The 27004-nt window shown below is 35.5% G+C and overlaps 2 protein-coding genes across 2 annotated transcripts; both read left to right on the top strand.

Moving 5' to 3' along the window:
- The first annotated feature begins 6945 nt into the window (after positions 1-6945).
- On the top strand, positions 6946-16894 carry LOC115986917 (vacuolar protein sorting-associated protein 36). The gene is made up of 9 exons (XM_031110295.1): positions 6946-7762; positions 10398-10601; positions 11511-11604; positions 11718-11775; positions 11982-12051; positions 14113-14248; positions 14324-14408; positions 16326-16379; positions 16526-16894. The coding sequence occupies exons 1-9, from the start codon at positions 7133-7135 to the stop codon at positions 16533-16535; spliced, it is 1341 nt and encodes a 446-aa protein (XP_030966155.1). The 5' UTR covers positions 6946-7132; the 3' UTR covers positions 16536-16894.
- Positions 16895-21221: 4327 nt separating this feature from the next.
- LOC115987408 lies at positions 21222-26825 on the top strand. The gene is made up of 8 exons (XM_031110942.1): positions 21222-21363; positions 21496-22254; positions 22406-22512; positions 22611-22681; positions 23354-23423; positions 23787-23877; positions 23957-24019; positions 25983-26825. Exons 1-8 carry the CDS (start codon positions 21298-21300, stop codon positions 26646-26648), a joined length of 1893 nt encoding a protein of 630 aa, XP_030966802.1. The 5' UTR covers positions 21222-21297; the 3' UTR covers positions 26649-26825.
- Positions 26826-27004: the final 179 nt, after the last annotated feature.

Genomic DNA, 27004 nt, shown 5'->3' with positions numbered 1-27004 from the left:
ACACAACATGTACATATGCTATGAAAGTAAAAATAAGAAAAACAAAAGAGATGTAAATAGGGACAATTAAAGAAAAAATATAGGAAAAAAAAAGTTAGGAATAGAAATATAAGATAAAGATGGGTTACTCTCAAAAAGAATAATCCATGGATATTCATTGAAATCTTCTAGATAATTTCTGATAATAGAAACAATAAAACCCAAAAGTTATGATGTTAAAACTTCCAAAAGGCCAAAAAAAATTTTTTTTAAAAAAATCAGAAGATTCAAAACTTCAAAAGTATTGAAATAAAACAATATAAACATATATATATATATATATATATATATATAAAATTACGCAATAGAGAAATACAATAGAAAGAAGGGAATCCATGATTATAGCTTTTCTACTATTGAAATTGGCCAGACAATTAAATGTATTGCAAAAAATGAACTTAAAAATTCATATGTAAACCAAACAATTAGAAGATTTTGAGCCAAGAATTTATTAAAACAAAACAAAAAATTATGTGATTACACAATGGAGAAATATAATAAACAAAAAAAATATGTCTACACAACATAGAAATATTAGAGAAATATGAGTTACCTTTTAAATGTTAAAATTCAAAATATTAAAACTTTTAAAAGGTTAAATTTTTTTGAAGATTTAATTAAAAAATTCAGGCCTAGCAATTAAATAAACAAAACAACAATTGACAAACTTATAAGAAAAAGCAACAAATCTATAATTTTTATTGAGCAAATCAAATAGCCCTAACCTTGATGCATTTACCGAAGAAGGAGAGGAGTTCAATACATAAGTGGAATATATGAATTGTGAAGCATGAGCCACCCTCAAAAAAAAATCTTGAAGAAAAATAAGTTTTAAGGAGAAAATTGTGTTACGGCAAAAATAAGTTTTTGGGGTTAGGTTTTCTATGCAAGCAATTCTTAAATAGGAGAGAGTAGAGGCGGTGGGAGAGTGTCCTTATTTGGCTAGAAGTCTAATTTGCATTGGAAAAAAAAAACAGTTATGAGGTGAAAAATTTAATTTAATTTAAATATTGTGTTGACGTGGAAAATTGTGGGAGCTTCAAAAGTTTCGGTTTTATATATATATATATATATAGATGATATAATATGATTTGGACACTTTTCATCGTAACTTGTCATGTCAATAACTGTAATAAATAAATAAATAAATAAAAACAAAAAATTTTGCACCCTTATCATTATTCATTACTCATAGTAAACTAAATATAAATACAAACTTGGTATGTTATTACAAAATAAATAGGAATAAAAGGTACGAGAGAGGTCTCACACTTTTGAATTGTTTCCTGTCACAGCTTGGTTTTATAAAATCATAACAATAAAATTCAATTAAATGAACCAGTGGTGCCTTTGGGTAAAGTTGCGAATTTAGCCAATAAATACCTCTTCAGCTTCAAATAGTGTAGTGTGGTTTCTGTAATGAATACACGCCCTGCAAAAAAAAAAATTTGGGTTCCTCCTGTTGGTGACTCTCAAAACTAACATTGATGAATCAATCTTTGAGGGTACCTCTAATGAAGCAGGTATTTGAAGGGGAATATTATGAGATTTCTAGATCTGTGAGATGCAAAAATAGAGAAAAAATATGTGCCAAAGAAAAAACAATCACACAAGATAATATTTATATAGTTTGGTGTGGGGCCGGAGGATTTGTGACCCTAGCTCACTTTACATTGGGACCCAAAGCCCGAGCCGAGGAGGGATATAGCCGAGAACCTACAGTGAAAGTCCAAATAGCCTTGAGACATGGCCGAGGATGACTCTATCCTCGGCATCCCCAAGGCCCTCTTAAAAGAAAGGGCAAGAACAGTATAGGAACAGTTTTTGGAAGAGCCGAACACATCCGTGTTGATAGATAAAAGAGCCCTGGACAATATGGCGACAAAGGACAAAGAAAAGGCTGTCATTACTGCAATTAAATACTCTGTGCCAGACAGAGTAATGCTTTTCAGCTTTTACAACCACCTCCAACCACTTTGGGTATGGGCTGATGGGACAAGTATCAGCCCTAAAAAGTTGAACCTACACGTGGACGTTGGAGGAGGGGTAAAGACTAATATAAAAGGAGAGGTAAGCAATCCAGAGAAAGAAGCTGGGAAAAAAGACCAAGAACCAGAGTCTCCCAAACCGTATCGAGTAGAAAGACTCCTCGAGCGAATATGGTTTAATTTTGTATGAACACCATGATTGACCACCGTCCGGTAACTAAGGCCTAACCTTTCAAGCCCACGCTCTACAAATTATATTGTTTGGGCCCTTAACGTGCGAAACCAAGACTGGTTTTGGGATTGTTACAAATTGAGTCCCTACAATTGGCGCTGTCTGTGGGGAGGCTTGTGCGTTGGCATAGGCGGTGGGTTGAGAAAGCCCCTCCACCACTTCCAACGGCCCGTTGTTGTGCCCTAACATAAAGTTCCACTAGGGGCTGCGCTTCGAAGCACCAGTGGCACGGGTAGTTCTTGGGGCTTCCAACGTCAGATCAACGTCCCACACCTTGGTCGAGGGGCTGGTCCCCCCAAAACTTAAAGAAAATATCTAAGTTTTGGACAGAATTAAGGTATTGTATGGTCCTCGAACTCAAACCTATGGGGAAACCAGCTACTTAAAGAAAATATCTAAGTTTTGGACAGAACCAAGGTATTGTATGGTCCTCAAACTCAAACCTATGGGGAAACCACCTACTTAAAGAAAATATCTAAGTTTTGGACAGAACCAAGGTATTGTATGGTCCTCGGACTCAAACCTATGAGGAAACCAACTACTGAAAGAAAATATCTAAGTTTTGGACAGAACCAAGGTATTGTATGGTCTTCGGACTCAAACCTATGGGGAAACCAACTACTTAAAGAAAATATCTAAGTTTTGGACAGAACCAAGGTATTATATGGTCCTCGGACTCAAACCTATGGGGAAAACAACTTCTTAAAGAAAATATCTAAGTTTTGGACAGAACCAAGGTATTGTATGGTCCTCGGACTCAAACCTATAGGGAAACCAACTATTTAATGAAAATATCTAAGTTTTGGACAGAACCAAGGTATTGCATGGTTCTCGGACTCAAACCTATAGGGAAACCAACTATTTGAAGAAAATATCTAAGTTTTGGACAGAACCAAGGTATTGTATGGTCCTCATACTCAAACCTATGGGGAAACCAACTATTTAATGAAAATATCTAAATTTTAGACAGAACCAAGGTATTGTATGGTCATCGGACTCAAACCAATGGGAAAATCAATCATTAGAAAATGGATTAAGTTTTAAACGGAATGGAAATCCCGTCCTGTTCTTGGATCCTTAGCACTAAGGAAATTAACGTAAACGAGTATTTAGGCTCGGTACAGTCATACCTCGGTCCTCGGACCAAATGCCAAAAATGGTTAAGGCCATGAATGTTGTTAGGAACGTGATAAAGCACCCTAGTACATAGTGACCATCTCGGGTAGTTCATTTTGAGTTACCCATCCTCAGATGATCGCCTCATACACAATACGGAATGTTCAGCTGTTATCTCGGTTAGTCTTATATGTGTAACCTTTTTCAGGTCGGCATTATCGTACCTGTTAGTCTCAATAAGTTCAAAATAATAGCTTTTTGTTAACAAGGGGTTCGGCCCTAAGTATCGTTCAGAAAAAATATATATAACACATCCATTCACAATATAATTATTGCAAAAAAAAGAATGTTTAGACTAAGATAAAGTCATCTTTTATTAATATCAAGAAATAGTACATCATACAATGAAGGGCTTAAGCAAGCCTATACCAAAAGCTAATTACAAAGGTAGAAAGAGAAAACAAAACATGAAAAAGATACAAGGGAACAGTAAATTCTTCAAAATTCTGCTCTCGTGGTGACTAGGCGTGTCAGGGTGACCCCTTTTGACGGAAGGGGGGAAGAGGCAGAAGAAGAAGAAGTAGAAACATCAGGATGTCCCTAGTGATGGAAGAGAAGAAGAAGCGGAGACAAAAGAAGGCACTAGAGAAGGAGGAGAGGAGGAAGCAAGGATGCCCAATCCCCGCATCAACTCTGACTCCTAACACATGGGTGCCATATTAGCAGCGCTCGAGAGAGAGCGGATGGTACCGTCGATAAGAAATCCATTTGTTGTCGCACCAAAAATCTGGTACGACCAGTGTCTGCTTCGGATTTTAGCTGAAGGAAGAAGAGGCTTCTCCCTCGCCTTGTGAAAGGGGAGAGCTGTCTTGAGTCTCCGTCTCCCTTGCCCTGATCGCGCCATCTTGAGTCTCGGAGAGACCCAGTGCTTCTGGAGGGGGTGTGGTCCCTTCACCCCCACTTTTGCCTCAAACATATCACTCACTAAGGCTTGAATTGCACTGGTAATGAAAACTTTGAACGCAGCTAGAGGTTTAGGAATTTGAAAAGACTGAAGGGTCTGTGTGTAAATGAAGTAACCTCCTGCCTTGCTTCTTATACGAAAGGCAAGTTTGGTGGCATTCAATCTGTACAGATTTCCAAGAAAAGCTACAAACAAGATAATTCCCACTTAACTCCCAACACTGTCTACAATCGTTGGATGGGCGTCGCCTCGTAAAAAGGAACTTATTTAAAACGCGCTTCGTACACTGAAATGGCAGAGACGCAACGTGAGTAAAATTAAAGGAATGTCTCATGACCGGGAGCGTTTCCCAGGCAAACTAAAAGACACCGATATTAATGAAGGACGAAATTGGGTAGGCCATGATATAGGCCCGACATCACCAAAACCCTCTTCCCCGGCTAAGAGGTCGGACAGCAGGATTTTGAGGGGCTATTGTGGGGCTGGAGGATTTGTGATCCTAGCCCACTTTACATTGGGGCCCAAGGCCCAAGCCGAGGAGGGATATAGCCAAGGACCTACAGTGAAAGTCCAAATAGCCTTGAGACATGGCCGAGGATGACTCTATCCTCGGCATCCCCAAGGCCCTCCTAAAAGAAAGGGCAAGAATGGCATAGGAACAGTTTTGGGAAGAGCCGAACACATTCGCGTTGATAGAAAAAGGAGCCCTGGACAACATGGCAACAAAGGACAAAGGGAAGGTTGCCATTACTGCAATTAAATACTCTGTGCCAAACAGAGCAATACCTTTCAGCTTTTACAACCACCCCCAACCACTTTGGGTATGGGCTGATGGGACAAGTATCAGCCCTAGAAAGTTGAACCTACACGTGGACGTTGGAGGAGGGGTAAAGACTAATATAAAAGGAGAGGTAGGCAATCCAGAGAAAAAGGCAGGGAAAAAAGGCCAAGAACCAGAGCCTCCCAAACCGTATCGAGGAGAAAGACTCCTTGAGCAAACATGGTTTAATTTTGTATGAACACCATGACTGATCACCGTCCGGTGACTAAGGTCTAGCTTTTCAAGCCCACACTCTACAAATTATATTGTTTAGGCCCTTAACGTGCGAACCCAAGACTGGTTTTGGGATCATTACAAATTGAGTCCCTACATTTGACAATTTGCCTATATCTACAGAGTTGCAGAGATTTTACTATTCTCAGAAAAAAAAAAATATAAAATACAATAGTACAGTTTTTCTCTCAAAAATTACATTAAACCCTAATCTGTAAAAACAACAAATTTTCTATCTTGTGCACATGATTTACAATAGGCTACCAAACGAGCCAAAAAATTTTCCTGGGGCAATGCTACGGCTTGGGCTTATTGGCCCAGGCCTTCGCTCCATAGACTAAGCGTAAAAAAATCTCCCATTAAAAATTGTAAAAACATTATTTCAGGTCAGGTCATAATCCAGATTAAATACAACTAGACTCTACAAAACCCAACAGTATTGGGGTGGTGATTCGAAATAGGCATGGTGATGTAATGACTCCAAAGCCTTCTTCTATGGTCATCTTGGAGTTACTTGCAACAAGAAGGGTAATACAGTTTGTTCAAGAGATTGGGATCCACATCCATTGGTCAATTTTTAAAGGCGATTTTGAGATCATTATAAACTCTCTATGGTGTGGTGAATTGGTGATATGCTTCATTCTTCTTTTGCTTATTTAGTAAAAGACATTTTGTCTTAGCTTAACTCTTTATAGAGCTTTTCCTTCTCTCATACCCTTCCGCATTGCAATATTTTTAGCATGTGCTTTAGCCTAGAAAGCATTACTTTCTTTTCATGTTTTAGTATGGAGTCTATTTCACCACCCATATATAATGTTTTTCTTGTTACTTTACCAGTCATTCAATAATACTCATAATGGTCTGCTTCTAAATTATAAATAAGGTGAGATGACATTACCCAAAACTTCAGTTTCTATTTTTATTTTTATTTTTTTATATAAGTAAAAAAAACTTTAGTTTCTAGTTAAGGATTGATTGGGTGTTTTGATTTGGGTCATTGTCCTCCAAGTTTTGTTCATGTCATATTGAAAGAGGCAGCTATTTAGTTCATGTTTTGTTGGTTCTGTTTGATTTTGTTTTATTTCTGCTAGTACTTTAATAAAAGTTTTGTTTTCATAAAATAAAGTTTAGTAGTAAACCATGGAAGTCAAATCCTTTTTCTAACTACAATTAAATGTTAACTAATTTTTAACAAATCAGCAAAGTGTTTATCCAAATAAACCTATGGAAATTCTGTTTACGATAAATCAAATCTTCTGTTGTTACTTGTTACTTTCTATTAAAGTTTAAAGGATTTAATTTCACAATAATAATAATAACAACATTTTAATATTATTAATTAATGATACAAATATCTTATATATATATAAACAATCTCTAGATTTGAACAGATGATAAAATTTAGATGTTTTAAATTAAATTCACACGTTTATATTGTTTAATAAAATATAAATAATATTATTTTTTTAAAATTAATTAAATTTAATTAAAAAAACCTAATGTAAAGCACCAATTAAAACAGTTTATTTCGGTGGTTAATTTCATTCGATAACGACCAAATTGACAAAAACTAATTCGACACCAATTTATGCTCTCTCTCGCTCACTCCCACACCAGCTCGACTTCAATCCCATTGATCAAATCTTTTTGAGTCTCAACTCAAATCAACCACAATCCACAACTCCATCCCATGTAGTAGCAGTAGCAGTATTCTCTTCTCGACATCATCATCATTATCAATGGCAACAAACTATCTCCCAAAAGCAGACCTCACAAGCAGCGGTCGACCCGTCTTTCTCCCAAACGAAATCGAGTGTTCCATCCTCTCTTCCGTCGACCTCGAATGCGACGACATCCCTAACTTCCCTCTCCTCAAATCCGGCCTCCTCATTCTCACCACCCACCGCCTCCTCTGGCTCCCGGACAACAACTCCTCCACCTCCACCTCCTCCGCCGCCGTGGCTCTCCCTCTCTCCTTCGTAACCCACATCTTCTCCACCAAGAAGTCCGTCAAAACCCTCTTCCACTCCCCGCGTGTCCGCTTCCAAGCCTCCCTCGACTCCTCCAAATCGGTGGTGATGACCGTCGTGATGAGAGGGAAGGGCGATACGGACGCGTTTCTGGCCAAGTTCTGGGAGAACTGGAGGGCCAGGGCTTGGGAGAACGATGTTCAGACCCAGACTCAGGGTGCTGTTGGGTCCAGTTCGGTTTCCGGGTCGGGTCCCGGTTCTGGGTCTGGTGGGTTTTACACGAGGGAAGGGGCGGTGAGGATGGTGGGGGTGTCTGGGATACTGAGGAAGGAACAGGAGATGTGGGAAAGTACTGACAAGAGCTTGCAGGAAGCTTTTCAGGATTTGAATGCTCTAATGGTAACTGACTTTTCTCTCTCTCTTTTTCTGTCTTTTCTGTTTTCTAATTGCTATGCTGAATTTATGTTAAAAAGTTCGTACACAGTTTACAAAGCTCCCATTTTTTCGGGTTCTAGACAAGGTGATTGGTAAGGAGCCTTACTCTCGATTTTTTAGGAGAGATTGGTTTCTGGACTAAAATCTGATCATTATTTATGAGTTTATTAGGAGAATTAAATTTAATCTAGTAATGTGTTTAAACTTAAATGAAGTTTTTTTTTTTCCTTTGTTTATATTTTTGGGATGTGAAAACATAAATACCTTGGAGTTGTTCTTGTAGTTGGAGGACATTACTCCGAATTTACAGCTTAGCTAGGCCTCTGTTTAAATTTAAAGTTGGGAATGCGGAAGCTATGGATGATTAGCACCTAGAGGGGGCCTTTGTTACAGAAATTTGGGCATAGTATGGTTAAAGAATACATGTGGCTTACCCTAACTAGTCTATTTGGGATCCATAGACGATCCCAAAAATTTCGGATCAAGGCTTGGTTGTTATTGTATGATTCAGAGTAGGCTGTGTGAAGATGTTTCGAATCATTCTGCAAATAAAGCTATTTGTCTGTCAACTGCAAATCGGGATTTCAGTTGTTCTGTCACTTGGGAAAGCAGTTAGAGAAAAGATGGCTCTTATTAGTTGGTGGGAAGCTCTCTGGTTTCCAGGTCTTATTCCAAAACATGCATTCATCATCCAGTTGACAGTGAGAAATGCTAGTAAAATGGGGTTACTATGGTTTTGTGTATTCTGTAGAAGCACAATTGAATCAATGGGATCATCTGTCTGTTACTAAAAGGATATGGTAGCTGATCCTTATAAGATGCCTGTTTGATAGACATGTAAATAGTTGGGCTATGTGCTGGACTGGGTTGTACAGAAGTCATAGGGCACTGTTCTGAAGCATACTATCTGCAAATTGGCTTGGCATGGAATAACTGAAATGAAGGGGTGCATAATGGGAAGATTAATAGTGAAATGGAGTTGATGAAGTCAATTATATTTGATGTGAGAAGTTGTCTAGCTTCAAAGTCCAAGATAGAGAATCATGTCCCTGGCGAATCACTATCCTGATTTATATAGGATTTGTTGTAGCAAAGAGGCAAGTGTGGCGGATCTAATGAGGTTCACCAATGGAGTCCTCCATTGGGATTTTCAGTTTTGTAGGGAGGTGCATAATCGTGAATTGGAAGCTTTCAGAAGCTTCATCAATTCCATTTATTGCACTCCTGTAACGGGGGAACAGGGAGGATAAGAGATGTTGGCTGCCTTGTAAGAGTAAGGGTTCACGGTCAGTGCTTACTACCATCTTCTAGTTGGCCATAGTGAGCAGTTTTTTCCTTGGAAAAGCATTTGGAAGCAGAAGATTCCCTCTAGAGTGGCTTTCTTTGTATGGACCGCAGCCTTGGGGAAATGTCTGACAATTGACAACTTTAGGAAAAGAAAGGTTTGCATTTTGAATTGGTGTTATATGTGCAAGTGTAATAGTGAAACTATTGACCATCTTTTCCTTCATTGCCCGGTTGCTTTGGAGTTGTGGGATATGGTTTTTGGGTTAGTAGGAGTTTGCTGGGTTGTGCCATTCTTTGTTGTTGGGCTTTTGGCTTGCTGGCAAGGTCGTTTTGGTCACCATCATAATGGAGATATATGGATGGTTGTTCCTCATTGTTTGATGTGGTGTATTTGGAAGGAGAGAAATAGTAGGTGTTTTGAAGACAAGGATCGTTCCATGCCTGATCTCAAGCTTCTTTTTTTTAGAACCTTACTTGATTGGTTCTTTGTGTGGAGAAACCATCCTTTTTCTTCTATTTTGGATTTACTTGATTTTTGTAATGTTCGTTTTTGATTTGTTCACCCCTGTATGCTCCCTGTGTACTTGGGTGTCTCTCTCTTTTTGATATCAATGAATCTTTATTACTTATCAAAAAAAAAAAAAAAATCATGTCCTTGGCAAGCTTTGGAGGATCTCCTGTTCTGTGTTTGATAGCTAGTCTCCAAGATAGAGAATCATGTCCCTGGCAAGCTTTGGAGGATCTCCTGTTCTGTGTTTGATAGCTAGTCTACGTTATCTGTTTGGGCCTTCGTGCTTAGATCTGCTTCTTGTAATTAGCAGTGCTTTCATGCTGTTTGAGTGGCAGTATTTTGTGCTTGCTGGTTGCAGTTGCGTCTTGGCCAGTTGCTAGGTTGCAGCCGTTCTGTTTCTGTATATTTTCTTTCTGCTCCGCAGGTTTTCCTTGGTTTAAATAAAAAGCTATCATCCAAATAATAAAAGAAAAAAAAAGGGTTTGTTTTATTGCTCAAAACATGTAGGAAAGGAATAATTTAAATTTTAAATCTCTAGGTGTAATTATGGTATTTTTGGCTGCTGAGAAAATATTGGAATTTGTTATGCTATATTTTTGAATGGGGAAATGTGGGATAACAGAAAGTGATAAACTGAACTTAATCCTAACCATTGGGCTTATTTCTGAGAAAATGTAGGGAAGGAAAATAATTCAAATTTTGAGCTTTAAAATAGTTGAGCACTTAATAGTTATTGCTATGTTTTTGTTTAGTTTATTTGCTTTTACTGCTCTAAATATATGAACCATCTTGGATATACAGAGTAAGGCTAAAGAGATGGTTATACTAGCAGAGAAAATGAGGCAAAAACTTTTGTCTGGCTCAAACTCTAAATCTAGTGCAACAAATGATGATGAAGTGGGTTCTAAAGAAGAGATGCAAGATTGGTTGTTGAGTGTTGGTATTGTATCCCCTGTTACGAAAGAGTCTGCTGGAGCGCTGTATCATCAGCAATTGTCCCGCCAGGTTCTATTCTTTCCTCATTGTGTGTTATTGATTCTAGTATTATTAGCTTATCTTTATACAAAGAGAGTGGGAAAATTAAGAGGCTGGTGTTTCAAAGTTTGATAATTGAAGGGGTTTTTTTTTGGGTGCTTTTTTGTTTCTACTTTCTTGGTAAATTTTAACATGCACCAGTGGGTTGGGGGAGGATGTGCTGCTTGAGCTACTACTCATCAGCATAACAAGTATAACTGAAGATTTATATATGAAATCTCTCCTTTTTTTTTATAATTGCCAACTTCTGCACATTTTTTTTTTATAAATAACAGAATTGTATTAAAAAGAAGCCAACTTCTGCACTTGCCTATCATTTCATGTGACTTGACTGTGAATATGTATCATTGATTAAAAGTTGAACTGCTGGAACTTCTGTTATTGTTATGGAATTTTTTGCCTGCATAAAAAAGGGTAAAGTGTACAGAAAGCACTCTACCTTTGACCCTTTTTTAATTGTACGCTGTTAGTTAAGGATTAATTTAATCACATCCATGTGTTTTGAGATTGTCTAATCACACCCTTTCCTTTATATGCCTATTAAAGATATTAAGATAAAAAGAGCATGTGTTGTGTAGACCAATGAAATAAGTCATGTCCTTAAATCTTGTTTTTTTTTTTTTAAAAGTGTGTGACAATCTTGTCCCTATGTAAGAGCCAACTTTTAAACATGGAATTATGGAATAAGAAATAAGAATCATTTTTTTAAATAGAAAAAGAAAAAAAAAAGATTAAAAGAGGGAGCACTGTCCACTTCTTTCTCTCTGGTGTTGTATCATTATTTGAGTTGTTGATTTCCATGTGTTGACATAGGATTCCTTTTTATTTGTTTCTCTTTCTTAGAAAAGAAAATTTTAACTTTTATTTTATAACACTTAGTTGGCAGATTATGTCAGAATTCCGCTTGAGAGAGCTGGAGGAATGATCAATCTTATAGATGTCTATTGTCTCTTCAACCGTGCTCGAGGCACAGGTCTGTTTAACCATACTCTTTATTTCCTGGTTTTCCCTGCAGCATAAGTTTTTGATATATCAGCTGCTTTTGTAGAAGATGAAACCTATTTTTTGTATATTCTTTTTATGCAGAATTGATCTCACCGGATGATTTGTTGCGAGCATGTTCTCTCTGGGAGAAGTTTGATGTGTATGTCTGACAGTTCTTCAAATTATTAGTTTTGTAATCTGCTTTATAGTTGAGATAAAGAGTGCAAAATGACAGAATAATTTATTTCAAGATTATAGTCACTGGAAATTTTTTTTAAAGCTCATATTTAAATGTTTGAAGTTACTTCTAAAAAAAAGTAAAATAAAATAATGTTTGAAGTCATTTATCATATCTTTCTATGACAGTCCAGTGATGCTTCGGAAGTTTGATAGTGGAGTCATGGTCATCCAGAATAAGTCCCACAGTGATGAGGAGGTGATCTCTCTTTCTCTCTCTCTCTCTCTCTCTCATACTTTTTTGCCTATTGGAGGGTACAATGACCTATAAGGGAAAGCCCTATCATATCACTAGAGAAACTTTCCTAGTTAAAGCAGGATTTGATAATACTAAGAGATTTTACTAGTTAATCTATCCAACACGTAATAGTGAAATGGTGCAGGTGGTCGCTAATTTCTTGTCCTATGTGTTATCTAAAATTAGTTCCAATATGCTTGTTAACTTATTTGACAAATTATGGTAAATAAGAAAAAGTTCTATAGTGGTACATAACAGAAGAACACCTTTGCATACTGTGTTGAGTAAAATCAACAGTAAATCCATTTTTGTAATTGATTGTTTCACCCCCAGTATATTTCCTGTATACTTGGGTAACTCCTTTTTTCTGATATATATTTTTGTTACTCATAAATTTTTTTTTTTTTTTTTTTTAAATTTGAGCATTTACTTTAAGAATTAGCTACATAGTGCCCATTTGGGATTGCTGTAGGAGTAGAGCTTTAACTGAAAAGTTGCTAGTGTTTGGCAGATTACAGTTATCTAGTGTTTTGAAACTGTTACACCGGGTTGGTAGTCAAATTGATAAAAAGCATTTAGATGCAAGAATGACTAAAGAAGACATTGTAAAAGTGTTGCTATTATATTTTATAAATACTTATTTTCATACTTAATTCAAATATGCAATTAATATCTAACTATTTGATTATTATGATTAATGGGGTAAAAGAAAATTGCTAAAGAGCTTTAAGGAGCCTTGCTAATGCAATGCCAAACAAGCTCTTAATAGTAGATCTTGTTATGACTAGTATAGCAGAACTGAATGCAGTTCTTCCCTTCATCATTATGAGGCCTTTATGTCAATCATTCATTCATTTAAGTTATTATGTCTCAAATAATAGACAGCCTATCCCCAAGGATCTTACTTTTGGGGGAATATTAAAACCACAACTAGATGAATTTAATGAAGTTTCTAAATAGGGTGACACTCTGTATTGTCTTTTTATGTATCATTCAAGTTTTGAATCATGCCCAGTGGTACTGCCAAGAAATTTTTTTAAAACATTTTGCTACGTGAGATAATATGTTTTTGTATTGTTTGACACTCCAGATATTTTCCATCTTATTAAGGGGGAAAAAGGGGGAGGGGTTGTGGGAATGAGAAAAAGTTTGGTCATCATTTCTGGCTTTGGCAGCTTCACTTATTGTAAAAGTTCCTGTTTTCTGCTTTTGTCTTTTAAAATGGGAAAATCCTTGTGAAAGTGCTGCTTGCTGTTGGTTGAAGATGAAAATGATTTGCCGAAAAGCAAGTTGGAAAAGGTCTTGTAGGTACACTAAATATAATAGTGGATGGTTTTCCCTTCTTTGTATGAATGAAAACAGAAGATGGAATTTCAAAATCTTTTATCAATAACTAATAGTGCACCTATAAAAGAAATTAATAACTAAACATGCTCTCTCTCTCTCTCTCTCTCTCTCTCTCTCTCTCCCCAATGATTCATCCAAAGTAACAGGTTTGACCAGGAAGTCTCTGGGTATGCCATGTGTATATTGTACATTTGCTCAAAGCCTTTTTCCGTTGATTTTTGAACATACCTGTATGGAAAAAGTAGCTGCTTCTATTTTAAGTTTTTGGATAAATCATGACATGGCAATGTCAACTATTATTGTCTATAAATTTATTTGACAGTTTCAACTTAACCTTATAAATTCATTTGAAAATGAGTGAGGCTCCATTAATGTTGAAGTGGTGCTGCCCCAATATTCTTTATCTTTTAAATCTTAATATCTGAAGTAAAAACATATGCTGAAGGAGAAGTACGCTCGTTTTTTTTTTTCCTGCCCTCCTACCATGTGGTCTAATGTAAATGGCGGAGCAAACAAAACATAGTTATTCTTTTCATATCTGCTTTTGTATATAACAAGGAAATTGGAAAAATCTTGACCATGTCAAGTGAATATCTTTCACTCTGTTTTTTCTGCACAATGTCAGAAGCTAGTTAAAATTGCACGACAATAACCTACTAGTGCTGTCAAATGTAGGTTTTTGCAAGAATCAAGGCCCTTGTAACAAATCCTGATACCCTACGAACTGGGATAAGTGCAAGTGATGCTGCAATGACATTAGGAATTGCTCCAGGCATGGCGAAGGAGCATCTTCTAACTGCTGAGAGCAAAGGTACCCTGCTTCACAACTTTGTTGAAAATATTAATGCTGTAGTTGCGCTTTAATTGACCGTTGAATGTATGGCAGGTTTAGTATGCAGAGATATAAGCCCCGATGGCTTCCGATTTTACATCAACCTCTTTCCTGAAATTAATACAGATGATGTTTACTTGTAAGTAAATCTTCTATCGTTTGATTTTGTTTATTGATCTTTTTCCTAATATTTTGATATGAGAGGTGTTACGTTCACAACATTTTCACAACAAATTATAGGTGGTTAATTGTTATTGGTTCTAATTTGAACCTACCACTAAAATTATTTTTTTACCCCACTAATAACAACCCGTAACAACCTGCCACATAGGATTTGTTGTGAAAATGTTGTTAACACAACATTTCTCTTTTGATATTTAAAATGTGTGTATATATATATTTTTTGTGGTTATTTTACTGTATATGTGCACGTACCTTTCATTACTTCTTATATCTAATAAAAAAACTAAATATAAAATCTTTTGTTACTTCTTATAAAATGACATAGTTGTGTGCCATTTGGTACATTGTTGGTCAAAGCATGCTTAAAGCGTGAAGCGCAATATTCCAAACCAAAATGCATGATTAATATTTACTTTAGGATGGCCTTGCATTGCTTATGTTAGACATAAGAGTCACTACTTACTATTATTGTACCTTTTGTTCTTTGCTTTGGTATATTTTGACTCAACCGTGTATGTAACTGTGGTCATGGCAATCAAAAGTCATGGTTGCGTATCTTTTGTAAAGGGCAAGAGAATTATACAAAATGCTTTGTTTAAATTTTATATGATTAGTTGATAACTTGACTGTCATATCGTCCATTAATAATTGTTGGAAAAATACTACATAGAAATTTTAAGAAGTTAAACTAGCCTATGCGGAGGATTTGAACCTGCAACTTTAATGCAATTGCATAAGACTAACCATTTGAATTGATAGTCTAAATATATTGATTTCTTGATTTAGTGGGAAATGACAAAGAAATAGTTACTTATGGAGAAGGGGAAAGAGGAAGTTAATTGATATATAAAACTATGCCAAATGTAGGAGATAAGTTTGCAACTTAAACTTCTTGAATTTTAAAATTGTGTTATTTTACTATTTTAGGTTTGTTCTCTTCTATTAGAGAGTTTCTTTCTTCTCTTAGAATAGTTTCTTGGTTTCTATGTTTTTGGTTGTTGTTTACCCGTGTTCATCATCCTGATCACCTTGAATTCTCCTTTCTTTATCTTTTATCAATAATACTACCCTTATTACCTATCCCAAAAAAAGAAGTTTTTAACGTCTCTTGATTTTGCAAGAACATTTGTTAGGAAAATCAAAAGATGAGACCAAATCTGGTTACTCTTTTATAGTAGTATAGATTATGAATCTTTTTATTAGAAGTTATTATACATTATGTTTTGAAAATGTGTGCTTTATTTCAAAAAGAAGTGCTTGTGCTATGTGCTTAGGCTCCAAGAAGCCTTTGCACTTGCACTTAGGTGTGCCTCACACTTTCACCAACTCTGAAAAGAACCATGAATTGGAGGTTATTAGTTAAAAAATAACAATTTAGGTTTTTATTTATTTATTTATTTATTTTTATTTATTTTTTATTTTTTTAATTCGAATTGAAATCCCACAGCTTAACTGGAACCTATTTTCTAAAGCAAATTTGGTCTTGCAAATTTTGTGCCATCCACATTAATTTCAATACTTAAGAATTGCTACTGACCAATGGTAAGTAGAGTTCCCTTGTACCCAAAGGGCATGGGGCTTCCTAAAACTGATTCCACCGTGGTTTGGACAGGGGATGGCTACCATGCTTGCCCTAGTCAATGGCTTTGTATCATTGTTTATACTTTAGAATCTTAGATTGCTTCATGGGATCCTCCATTGAAAACTTATATTACTATCATTGCTCAAAATTAATAAGTATCAGTTGGAGCAAAATTTACAATGGTAAGATTTATTTGAATGTCATATATCAATGAAGTTATTATCACTTGAGTGTCTTATAATTTTATCTTCTCCATTTTTGGTAATTATGATGTTTATTGTATTTTTATAGGGTGAAAGATTATGGGATCTATAATACATGGGTTAGGGTGGCCTCTGCTTCTAGGTGAGAGATGCTTTCATTAACAATCACTTTCTTATTCATGCAACAATAATCAAAAGAAATTAAGATGGATTGACAACTTCACAAATAAACTGACATTTTTTTTTTTTTTTTTTTTGTGTTTTAATTATTTAATTTGAAAATTCTAGGTTGGAGTGATTGCACAGTCGAGGTTCCAAAACCATACCTTGGACACATTTAACATACATGACAGACCCAAAAAAAGAAAAGAAAAAAAAATCATTCACAATGCACTTTTTACTGTTGGCGTTTCTCATTTTGGACGTGCTTGTGTTGAAATTTGGGGAAAGCTGAGGGAGGGGTGAGGCAACTGTTTTGTTTGTGATTGCATTTTGTAGTATAGTGAAAAGTTGAGCCATTTGTAGCAATGGAGGCGATTGGCAAGAACAGTGTTAGGTGATTCATGTTTTTGTCTCATGTGGGTAATCTTTCGAAATAGTGTATGTTGAATATTAGAACAACAACAATAATAAAATCATAGTCTCAAAATTATGGAATTGTGATGGATACTTAACAGGCTAAATTAAGATCGGTTTCCACATACAAAATCTTACTCTCTATATGGGTTGGAGTCTGAAGTTTGAGTTGACCCGGCTTTCATAGGACCTTAACGTGGGAGACCCGGAGGAGTCCTATGATGCTGAGGCTGGTGGGGATAGGGATAGCAAAACAACAGCCTTGACCTCAGATGTGTTGTCTGGATCCATAGGAGGGGTCATTGAGCCATGATGCATCTTATGCCAATTCCATTTTCTTTTGCCCCCCTCCCCTTTAAATTTACAAACCATTTGGACATGTAATAGCTTTAGCAGTTTGTACTGCTTTTTGGTTTGGCTACTTGTTTGCTTTTATGTAATGACTTCGTGCATCATGCTAGATATTTAAATTTTGGTCAAAATGCAAAACTCACCTTCTAATTTTTATCTTTTATCGTTTCAGTCTTCTAAGTTTGACTTTTGTCATTTCAGTCCTCTAAGTTTCAATTATACTCAATTCAATCCTTCGTTTACTATCCGTTAAAAGTTAGCCAAAATGACTCTACTTTACACTTTAGTTAATATTTATTTATTTATTTTTTAATTTCTGAAATTTATAGAAAACGTTTATTTAAATAAATTAAAAAAAATAAAAATAAAAACTTAACCCAAATGGTAGAGACAGAGAGGAAGAGAGATTGAGAGGGAGAAAGGGAGAGAGGGACTGAGAGGAAGAGAGTGGCTGGGCTCCGTCCAGTGGTGTCCTCAGCTTCATTCTGCCGCTTCAGGAGGCGACTCCGGCCACTACCACTTGCTTCCTTCTTGTTATCAGAATCCAATCCTAGTGCCTTAGCTATCAAATACGTGCTCCCAGTTCTACTAGTTTTGCCTTTGCCAACTTTGCTTCTGAAACGTGAGGCTGGTAGAAAGGTTCTCGGTTCAAATCAAGAATGATTACATCTTCCCTCATGTCGCTCCCCATAAAAAAATTAATTAAAAAAAAAGTAAAGAAAAGAAGTATAGCAGCAACAAAAATCAATATGCCTACTCTTTTTGGTCAAAATTCAGACTATTGAGATATCCAAGATAATTGCAACCGTGATCCTTCCCTGCCAATACAACTGTCTTCATTCATGAGAATAAGCTTCCTCAAACCAAAATTTCAAACACGAGAAAATTATATCAAGGCTTATTCTTCAGTAACTGGCCCTCTACGTACTGAATCTATCAGAAATATAACAAGCAAGGGTTAGCAAAGTGAAAAATTTGTGGTTTACTGGGGTTTAATTTCTGAAACATCTAATTACCAGATATAAAAATGTTCAGGAAACAAACAACAAGTAATAGGGTTTAGGGAAACCCAAGTCTACTCCTTTTTAGTGAACCCCAGCCACAATTAATGGCTAGAGCTGCTTGCTGAAGCGATGGAGTGAAGCTGAGGACACCACTGGACGGAGCCCAGCCACTGTCTTCCTCTCTGTCCCTCTTTCTCCCTTTCTCCCTCTCAATCTCTCTTCCTCTCGGTCCCTACCGTTTGGGTTTAGTATTTTTTGTTTTTGTTTTTAAATTTATTTAAATAAATTTTTTTTCTAAAATTCAGAAATTAAAAAAAATTAAATATTAACTGAGTGTGTAAAACAGTGTTGTTTTGGATAATTTAATGGTACAATTTAACGGAAAGTAAGTGAAGGACTGAATTGAGTATAATTAAAACTTAGAGGACTGAAATGATAAAAGTCAAACTTGACAAAAAGTGAAACTTAAAGGGTAAGTTTTGCATTTTGGCCTTATATATTTTTTCCCTTATGCGCATGCCTCAAATTTGATGGATTAACATGTGCCTACATCTTGCAAATACGGTAGAAATACTTTTGTCGATGTTATAAATAAATATACGTAGGGACTGTAGGAGAGGATGCAATGCCAATTTCTAATCATATCAAGGTTAAGCTTAATGATTGGAATATACACGAAATTCTCAAATTTGTGAGATGCAAAAAATAGAGAAAAATATACGCCTAAGAAAAATAATCACACATAAGGTAGTATTAATGTGATTCGGCAATTTGCCTATGTTCACAGAGTTGCAGGAATTTAACTATTCTCAGGAAAAAATACAAGATGCGGTAATACAGTTTTCTATCTCAAAACAACATAAAACCCTAATCTCCAAAACAACAATTTTTCTATCCTGCGCACAAGATTCAAAATGGACTACAAAACAGGCAAAAAAATTTTCCCAGGGGCATTGCCCCCAGACCTCCGAGCATGGACCTATTGGCTCAAGTCTCTACTCCATGGACTAAATCTCAGAAAATTTCTCATTAAAAACCATAGCAATATTATTTCGGGTTGGGTTATAATCCGAATCAAACACAACTAGGCTCTACAAAGTCCAACACTCAACTATTTGGAAAATTATTACATGAAAACGTGTCCCAAATGTGTCCTTTGATCATGTTTTGCTCCAAAATCTCAATTTTCGTATTTTTGTGAGTTCTGTCTAACTGTGTTGAATTTCCATGCTCAAAGCCATCCAAATTGATTCTTGGATCAAGATATTTCTAATTACATCTCATTTGTGTCAACTCAACATTGTTTGATAACAGGTAATCTGATAGTCAAACATGGTAGCACTTAGAAGAAATAACAAATGTGTGGGAAATTTTTAGATGATTTTCAGATGTCTTATTCGGTTTAGTTCAATCCTAGTGCATGAGTAGTTAATTCTTTCATATGGACATCGATTTAACCTAATCAAACGGTTGCATTTTCAATCAAATATTGATCAAACCAATTCAACTTTAGCATATCTTGGAAGTTGGAACATGTAATTGATCATAAAATCATTAAATTTGGTGTTCAGCAGTTCAGGTGTCTTTTTGAGCTTGGTTGATCTTCAATTAAACTTAACTTAGTCAAACACAATCAAAGTGTAACGAACAAGGGTCCAAACTAGGGCCTGACCTTTTAATTGGTGGCATTTAATATTTTTATATTTGATCGTTTTAAAATGACTCAATCAACTCCTTTGTCGTGGGTTCCAGTTTGCTCAATTGGTAAAATCTTTAATAGTTGAATAAGAGATCTGATATTTAATCCCTGTGTACACCAAAAACCGATTGTGTCTTAGTCTGATGATAAATAATGAGGTATTGATAGATAATAATGATTAATTATTGTTACTTTTGGATAGCAACGCCTTGTAAATTCATATGGATATCACTTAAATCCTTATGAGTTTAGATGGCTTTTCTTGAGAGTTATCCACCATATACGTAATAATATTTACAAGTTCCTGACATTTATCAAGAGATATTCTTTTATATATATATATATATATATATATATATATAATGACAATCTATTCGAATTCCAAGCAGTGTTCTAGCCCAAACTTGAGGTTGACAAACTCGAGTTCCAAAAACAGTTGACTTAACTAATTAACTTCGTCTATGTGCTATTTTATTATTATTTTTTTCTAAAAACATGCTATTTGGCAAATTTTGCCCAAAAAAGGCTTTGCAAATCAAAGTTAGGTTTTAATTTATACAAAATCTAGCTTTTAGATTTTCTTTTCCCTTGATTTTTTAGGTTATGTTTGGTAACAATTTTTGTTTTATATTTTCAAAAACTTGTTTTTGGGAATATAAAAAAAATTCTTTTTTCTTGAATTTTAAAATAAAAAACATGTTTGGTTAGTTGAAATTAAAAATATAGTTTTTTGAAAAAATTTTTTTGAAAAAAAAAAAGAAAATACTAAAATATATTGTTACTAGGATTTGAACTCTTATGTTAACTCATTAAATAAGATAATTTATTAAATTAAATGCGTGTTTTTATTGACTTTTGAAAATTAGAAACTGAAACAGCCTTTGCATGTTTTCAGTTTCCTTCACAAATTGAATTTTAAGAATAGTTTTTGTTTTTTGTTCATTTTGGAATCTTAAACAAGTTTTTTAATCTCAAAAATAGAAAATTATTTTTGAAAACAAAAAATAAGAAAAAAAAATAGTTACCAAACATAAAAAGGTAACAAAAATATAAATTTACCTTTATTTTTAATAGATGTGAGCAATAAGATACAAACGGAATTTACTTCAAGGTAATAAAGTGTCAATTTTGACGGTATATGTTTTTTTGGGCGAACCACGGCAAATTACTCCCCCTATTCTTGCAACGGACTCGGACCAACCGACCCAGTTTGGTTTTCAGCCCGTACGAGTACCCGAAAGTCGAAAGCGCACCCACCACCGGGGAAATTGGGAAAAGAAGACAGAACCCAAAAGAAAAAGGGAAAAAAAAATTCAAAAATACAAAAACAAAAACAAAAACAGGAAAAAAAAAAAAAAAAAAAATTCAAAACCCTTAGCTAAACGTTAAACCCTACTCCTTGACCTCTTTCTGCAACTCCATGCTCAAACATGCGACCTCTCTACAATTCCTTTCCTCAGCAACCTAATTCCTCCACTGCTCCACCTTCTCAACAGGTAACACACACTCTCTCTCTCTCTCTCTCTCTCTCTCTCTCTCTCTCTCTCTACAGTTTCTGTGAAATAAATACTTCATTCTAATTTGAAGCTTTCTTTCTTCCTGTTGTTTTTATTTTGTTCACTCTTCAGGTTATGCCACCTACTCATTCAAATGCAAATTCATCTAATTTAGTGCAAAAAAACACCACGAAATTTCGACCCCAGTTTGGCATGAACAACAATCCTCAAGTTCAAGTCCCTTTCAATAATTCCAATATGAGGCCTTCCATAAATCGACCTGGTTTCATGAACCCACCTTTGCAAAATTCTCATCTGGGTATGCCCCATTTGGGTTCTCAACCGGGTCAGTCCCATGTGGGGTTCAGTCCACAAAACAATGTAAGCAATATGAACCCGGTTCAAGGGTTTCCGGTTAATGGGCAATTCTGCAATATGGCGCAGAATCCGAACCAAGTCAATGTTTCTCAGCCTGCTTTTGTGCATAATATGCAGAATTCAAACCAACAGCTCAATCAAAACATGGGTTTTCCAAATGGGCAGTTTTGTATGCCCAATATGTTGCAAAATATGAACCAATTTATGCCCACCTTGCAAATGCCAAATTCTTCTCAAGTTGTTTCTTATGGTATCCCTTTTTGTCCTCCATACATGGGTGTTCCGAATCAAGCACCTCGGGCCACAGTTCCTCAAAATCCCACCTTTTTCGCAAATTCGCAGTTTGGTCTTGGTCATTGTAATCAGGTCAGGCAGCAAGTTAATCAGAATCAGCAAAACTTGGTTCCACCTACGGCAAATGCAAATGCATTAAAACCATCGCCTTTTGCAGCTCAGCAATTGCAAGGAGGGAACTTACCTGCACTGCCTAATCATTGTTCAGTTCAACCGCAGGTAGCTTTATCTTGCCCTCAGTATTGTTGTTGTTGTGAAGAATAATTTTCTGTGATATCATTTTCCAAAATAATTAATGTGTACCCTATGTTAAATGATCTGTGGTGCTTGTAATTGACACTTTTTTTTTTTTTTTAATCAATTATTTCAGGGGAATCTTGTTAATAATGGTGGGATTGATAACCCAAGCTCCAACAGGCAAGATTCACCAAACAAAAACTACACTATGAATCCAAAAGGAGGGCAGTTGCGAGGGGGGTATGCCTTTTCTTTTTTTGGATTAATTTTGTTTCCATCTTTTTATTCAAAGATTTGAGCTGGTTGCTTACAATTTACAATCAATTTAATTTATTTAGATTTCAGAAGTCTCAGTTTCATCGTATGAAAAATGCAAAGAGAGGGTTTCCTAACGAACACAAGGGGAAAGGTTTGTGCTTTTATACCTCGCTGGTATGTTTAAATTTCCTCAAACACACCTCCACATGCCTCTCCCTTCCTGCCCCCCACAAAAAAAAAAGGTTAAAGTTTTCATGCCTTCTTAAGAGGTGTAAGTTATAACTTGAATACACTCAAGACAGTAAGTTCTTGTTATTAGCATTTAGCATTACATAGATTCATCGGAATAGCCTCTATTAGAAACTTACCAACAGCATGCAAAGAGCCCTTATGACATCCAAGCTGTTATATAGATGTGCTAGGATATTAAGCGGTCCAAGATTGGAACTTGAAGCTAATAGTTTTTTTTCCCTGGACTTGCTATACACTTTCAATTCTGCAGGGTTGGTGACAATATGATGTTATGGCTGGAATTGTGATTTTGAGGCCAGAACATTCAGTAGGGTGTTAAGGAGGGGAAGTGATTTTTTTTCCCCATTGAAAGGCATTTGGCAAACCTAGGGTAGCCTTTTTTATTTGGTCTTCAGCTTTGTGCAAAATTTTATATGGAAGAATCATTGTCTTTTTATTGGAATAATTGATTTAGTAGGCATAGAAGTGATGTGGTTTAGAAGGCAGTGTGCCTCCTCTCTCTCTCTCTCTCTCTCACATATTACTAAGTATATCATTGAGTTTTCATTTGACACCCCTCAATCACAACCAGGGTTTAGCAAGGAGAAGGCAGGAAAGTTTGGTCACGTTAATTCCAACAACCAAGCCAGGGGTCAGAAGAGGTAATAGCTGCTTGATCTCGCCATATGGTAAAGTATAACTTTCAAATTCAAGAGTAAATTTTTTTATTGCATGCAGAGATGCTAGAATTTTCAGATATTCTGTGTAAATGGTTGTTGTGGTCCTAAAAAAAGTTTAAAATGTAATATGTTCCTTTGTGTTCCAGTTTGGATACTGCAGTCTGTTATTTTATCTCCTATGAACTGGCTTTGTATGCTTATTAGCTCTATATTTTGCACACCGCCTCTTTGACATTCTCATATGCTAGTTCCCTCTTTTCCTTTTATTTTTATTTTTTAAAGTGCCTAACTTGTTACTATTTTGATGTGCATGGATGTGTCTTCTGTCATTTTTAAAATGAAAAGATCTCTTTCTTTGACCTACACGGAACAAGAAATCCAACATTGGTGTGAAGCACGTCGGAAGAACTACCCATCAAAAGCCACCGTAGAGAAGGTCTAATTTATTGCAGTACCTTCCTGCTATATTTTTTTCATCTGATGAAGATTTCTGACATTGAATTTACCACCTGCAGAAGCAGGGTCAGAAGCTAGCAGATGCTGAGGGTATTGCTAGAGAGGCCAAACTGCGAAGAGAGGTACAATAATTTCCTTTTCATATATATTTTTCCTACAGGTACATGTGATATGATATTACTGGAAATTAAGAAATCCTTTAAGTCGATCTTACAATACATTAGCCAACTTATAAGGCAGTTCTTGTTACTTGTACATGTAAAAGAGAAAAATATTCAACTATGGACAGTGAATGGACAAAGGAAAATAAAGAAATGGAGATCTGTAGTTTTGTACTCTGCTAAATTCAAAAGAATTGTATCTACAAATTTAAATTCTTTTCCCCTTTTTTCTCCATGTTTCTCACTTGGAAGTGGAAGGTGAGAGAAGGGTGTTTACCTTGCCTTGATAGAAATTGAAGAGGGTAAAAAAGGATTCTGTTCCTTGCTATTCCACCAAGTGGATGGAAAGAAAGGAATGTGAAACAGTGTATTCGATAAATTATTTTAATCTATTTGGGTTCAACATTTACTTTCTCTTATTTTTCCTTTTATGGTCAATTAGACTCATGAAGAAAAGGTAGTTCCCTTTCCTATTTAGTTCCTCCTACTTTTCCTTCCCTTTGATTATAGTCTGGTGTTTTACCCCCTCAGATGTAAAATATTATTAAATAGGTGAATGAGAGGGTCATAATCCTAGTACACAATAGAAGCACCAAGACAAAAAGAAAACAAAGAAAGAACCAAAATACGACTATGACTGAAGTTTGACATATTCAAAAAATTGTGAAAAGAAGAGAGAGAATAATAACTAGATAGTGCCATCCACTTGAAACGCAACATCAGAAGCAGAAATTTCAATTACCTGCCTGCCAAACAGCTCTTTTCAACATAACATCTAGATACACTGCATAATCAGAAACAATGAGAACATAATTGACAAAGTTTAATATTGTCTAGTGTTGTAACTTGATGTAACTTAAATTTATATGGATTTTAGCTATGTTTGTTTAATATGTTATAGTTATTGGAAACCACCAATATTTTCAGACCCCAATAACCTTCCTTAAGAGAATTTATTTTTTTATTTTTTTTATGTTTCACAAGATGATACATTGATGCCACTTATTAAAAAAAAAAAGAGATGATACATTGATACCATGTAGTTTCCTTTGATAGGTTCCAATCACTTTGAAGTACATTCTTACCATGTTGTTTTTGTTTTTTCCCTTGTCTGTGTGTGTGGAAAAACTTAGGACTTATTTCTCACTTTTCCCAAAAAAGAAGAAGCAGAACTTACTGCCTCATTAGGTATGCAAAAGTTAATACAGATATTAGTTATCATATGTAACTTAAGTTTTTTGTCCCAGGGGAAGGGGACATTTGAGCTAGCAAATTTTGTTTCATAAGGTGTGATCCCAGCTGATTGTGCTATTCCTTCGGTTAACTTAAACCTGACTCATATATATGCACATATGTGTTGTGTATATAGGTTGTTTATATTGATTAATGCTATTGATAATTTATAAATAGTCCAAATTCAAATTTTCATTTTTATTAAATGAAAGTAAAAAAAAAAAAGAAAGAAAAAGAAATTACTTTGGAATTAAAAAAAAAAAAAATCTGGATTACCTTTGCACAAATATGGTCCATTCATTACCAGGGAGAGTAATGTCTCAACAGAACAGATGGAGGACCCATAGGTAACTCACACTTATTTTGTTGAAGTTAATTTAATCCATTTAATTGGAGAGGCAAGGAATGAAGTGTTTATTTTTTTTCACAAAATGTATAGACATTAAAAAAAAAAAAGAAAAAAAATTCCAAAAAGGGTGAATAAGTGGAAAAAGTAAAGAGAGAAACAGAGAAACAAATGTCTAAGACATTCCCTACTTGACAATTCATTTTCTCATTGGCATTATTCTGGTAATATGTTTTCTTTCATTATTTTTAAAACTTTGTATCATGAATAATATTTGAATTCTCTTATTAAAAAAAAAAAAAAAAACTTTGATTTCTGTTAATGTGTTACAAATTTTGTTTCCAGCAACTCAAGGAGATTCTAGCAAAGCAAGCTGAATTGGGAGTTGAAGTTGCAGAGGTACCATTACACTATCTATCAGAGTCGGAGAAACAAGGGCAGAGAAGGGAAGAAAACAGAATGCCATTTACAAAGAAAGGGAGATTCCGAAACAGGTTTGATAAAAGAGGAAGATATGAAAAAAAAGACCGGTTTGCTAAGAAGCAGAAGCTTGCAGGCAAAGATTCATCTGATGCCCCTTCTTTGAACAAGAAAAAGCCAACATTACTGCAGAAGCTTCTCAGTGCAGATGTAAGGAGAGATAAAAGCCACCTATTGCAGATTTTTAGGTTCATGGTGATGAACTCTTTCTTCACCGATTGGCCTGATAAACCTCTAAAATTTCCTTCAGTGATAGTTAAAGAAAGTGGGTGTGAGAGTGAGGTGGTTGAAGAGAAATCTTCACCTGTGGGAAAAGATGCTGAAGGTGGCAACAAGGCTGTGGTTAACAAATCCCATGATGAAGATGATGATGAAGATGATAATGGTGTAGATGAAGACAAGAATGAAGGTGATGACAATAATGAATTGTCTTATTTTACTAGGATAGAAGGTATAATCGGGGAGAGAACTGAGATACCTGAGGAGGAAGAGGGTGAAATTGTTGACTATAATGATACTCTTCCTCTCTAAGCATTGTGCTGAAAGTTCAGGTTATCAAACAATTAAAATTTTGAGAGAATCAGGGATGAAAAGTTCAATGTAATTATATGCTAAAGCAAAACATGATCTCTGTGCCTCAGGTGTGCACACACACACACACAAATTGTAAGTTTTAGAAAAATTCCACTTGAATCTCCCTTATCATGAGTCTCCTTGTCGTTGCACAATTTTTAGTCCAAGGCTCGTTGATATGCAAAGTCTCAGTCGATTAAAGTGTGCAGGTTAAAACTCATTTATCACAGTATATATAAACAGAAATGTAATTCAAGGACTTGTCTGGTAATGTGTAATCTCCTTCTTAAGTTTCAATTCATAGTCAATTTGTC

The sequence above is a fragment of the Quercus lobata genome, chromosome 4, assembly GCF_001633185.2.
Source record: "Quercus lobata isolate SW786 chromosome 4, ValleyOak3.0 Primary Assembly, whole genome shotgun sequence".
In the NCBI taxonomy this organism is placed as follows: Eukaryota; Viridiplantae; Streptophyta; class Magnoliopsida; order Fagales; family Fagaceae; genus Quercus; species Quercus lobata.
The sequence above is the reverse complement of the archived record's forward strand: the minus strand, read 5'-3'. Positions and strand labels throughout refer to the sequence as shown.

Coding starts and splice junctions, on each gene's coding strand:
- LOC115987408 (XM_031110942.1), top strand. CDS start 21,298: ATGCGACCTCTCTACAATTCCTTTCCTCAGCAACCTAATTCCTCCACT. Junction 23,424..23,786: donor CAAGCCAGGGGTCAGAAGAG/GTAATAGCTGCT, acceptor TAAAATGAAAAG/ATCTCTTTCTTTGACCTACA. Junction 23,878..23,956: donor CAAAAGCCACCGTAGAGAAG/GTCTAATTTATT, acceptor TACCACCTGCAG/AAGCAGGGTCAGAAGCTAGC.
- LOC115986917 (XM_031110295.1), top strand. CDS start 7,133: ATGGCAACAAACTATCTCCCAAAAGCAGACCTCACAAGCAGCGGTCGA. Junction 14,249..14,323: donor TCTAACTGCTGAGAGCAAAG/GTACCCTGCTTC, acceptor AATGTATGGCAG/GTTTAGTATGCAGAGATATA. Junction 14,409..16,325: donor AATACAGATGATGTTTACTT/GTAAGTAAATCT, acceptor GTATTTTTATAG/GGTGAAAGATTATGGGATCT.